Here is a 2,108-nt window from a genome sequence, read left to right on the forward strand (position 1 = left end):
ACACACACACACACACACCCCGAGTGCGTATGTTAAAACTAGTTACACGCAATCAGATAAGATTATATTCGAGTGGAAACACGTCTGTGGCGGAGAGGGGCTCTCGGTCTGTCTGCGGAGTGAAACACTGCACCGCGGAAAAGGGGGACGGAGGCATTCAAAGGCAATAATTTACCACCACAGCGGTCAAATTGCGACATCTGTACGAGCGTGTTTTCACGTGACACCCTCAGCCTACAATTAGTACCCAGTCGTGACAACAATCCCTCATAATCTTGCGAGGTTTGAGAGCTTTTTAAGTTGTTGGCAAATAATGAACTTAATTGTGGACGTAGCTTTTCTTCCACTGAATTAAATGTTTCTTTTCATTGTCCCCATTTACAGATTAGGACATGTTTGTTTAACTCAGCACTCACCTTTAGTTATTATATTTCTTAGACACCATATCATGTAGTCACCCTCAGAGATTACAATTATAAAATAGTATATATGCTTCTGTCTCGCAGGCTGACACCTCGATGGCAATGGACACAGACAGTAATGCGGATGAGGAGGGGGCGGATGAAAGCCGGGATGGGCAGGATGGACCCTCTCCCGGCCGCCCGTGTGAAGAGACAGCCGTGCACTGTGCCCCTGTGCGAGCCGTCTCTGCCCCCTGCTCTCCCTCTGGCACCCGGCCTGGCCCCGGCTGCGGCCCCGGCTCCGGTCTGGACTGCGTCTCTTTCCAGAAGGCCGGTGAGAGGCCCAGCTCCTTGCCCCCTTCCAGCCCCAGGGCCCTTGCACACAATGACTGGGCCTATCATTCTGCTGTCTGCCCAGTGGAGCGCCAGCACCCAGGAATGCAGAGAGACAAAGGTATTCACACTGCTGGTCTAACATGCACACCCGGCATTATAGAGCACTCGAATATTGTTTCATGAGCAAACGCTACGCTTAGTTTGCTTTGGATATGAAATGGGGATTGGCTCTGGATGGGTGACGCGTTTCTTGACAGTAGAAATGCCTTTGTTGATGTAAGCTCGACAATACATTTCCATGGGTTAGCAATGTCTTCCTACAGTGAGGAATCATCCTTTGGCTTGTTTGTACCAGTTATTCAGGTTCAATGGTGTTACGACACACACACATACAGTAACTTTCAGCTGCATTAGTTTTCAATTAGAATTTACCAAGAATAAAGTCAGGTGTGACATTCTGCGTACGGGGATTGTATCAGCATGTGATGTAAACGGTTCGCTCTCTGTCAGCAGCAGCAGAAGCCACGAAGCCAGCAGTCAACTCTGTAACTACCAGCCCCCTCACTTTAAACAACAACGTGAAGAAAGAAGATGGAGGCAAGGCAGAGGAGAGTGGCCTTTCATCGGACCAGCTGGTACCAGACTATGCAGCAGGGCTGGTAACTGTCCTCTGATCCTTTTTGTGTCACACAGCACCACCAGTGTGTCTCCTGCTTCACACGACACATTTTCACATTTTGTTTTGTTCCGTTTTTTGTTTTGCCAACAGGATGAGACCAAGAATGTATCTGATGGAAGACCACAGACACTGTCTTTGCCATCTGACAACTGTGAGTAACGTAGTGTCTCGTTTTTTTGCTTTTAAAGCTGTAGCCTGCATCTGTTTTGCAGAGAACCAATTGATCGCTAGACTGCTCTCAAACGTTAGACAAACCCACGTTAAAGGAATTAATTAGTGACAGCTTATGTTTTAAATACCTTTCTGGCTGTCAGTCGGCCGTTTTGACCAGTACTTGCCTCGAGGCTTGCTCTAGATTTTTTAAATGCTTCACAAACTGGTCCTGCTACCTTCCATCCAGGTGGTGATCACTCCGACTGTTAAAAGTCACGCTGCCTCTCTGCCATACTGCACTATTAGCAGCACTGTCATGTAGAGATGTAGGGAATCTGCAGTTTGATCTGAAGTTGATGCATCATTATTTCGCGGTCAAGAAAAATCACCACATGACCGTGTAATAAACACACAGCTGCTGAGAGTTTGCCGATAAGCAAGGCAACATGAAACTTTACGATTTTTGTATGGACTTGATGAAAATATTCCACAGGGGAAAGTTGTCATCCAACACCTCAGATATACACGGATGGACTTTT

The 2,108-nt window shown here is 47.1% G+C and overlaps 1 protein-coding gene across 1 annotated transcript in view; it reads left to right on the top strand.

Annotated features, from left to right (window-relative positions):
• samd1a (sterile alpha motif domain containing 1a) overlaps positions 1 to 2,108 on the top strand; it is a gene marked incomplete in the record, with an annotated part of 7,884 nt that overhangs the window by 2,385 nt on the left and 3,391 nt on the right. The window contains 3 exon segments of the mRNA XM_035654886.1: positions 507 to 855; positions 1,248 to 1,396; positions 1,507 to 1,567. Of these exon segments, the coding sequence (XP_035510779.1) occupies positions 507 to 855; positions 1,248 to 1,396; positions 1,507 to 1,567 (559 nt within the window).

Source organism: Morone saxatilis, unplaced genomic scaffold, assembly GCF_004916995.1.
Source record: "Morone saxatilis isolate NCDOM2014 unplaced genomic scaffold, NCSU_SB_2.0 Contig14, whole genome shotgun sequence".
NCBI classification, from domain to species: Eukaryota; Metazoa; Chordata; class Actinopteri; family Moronidae; genus Morone; species Morone saxatilis.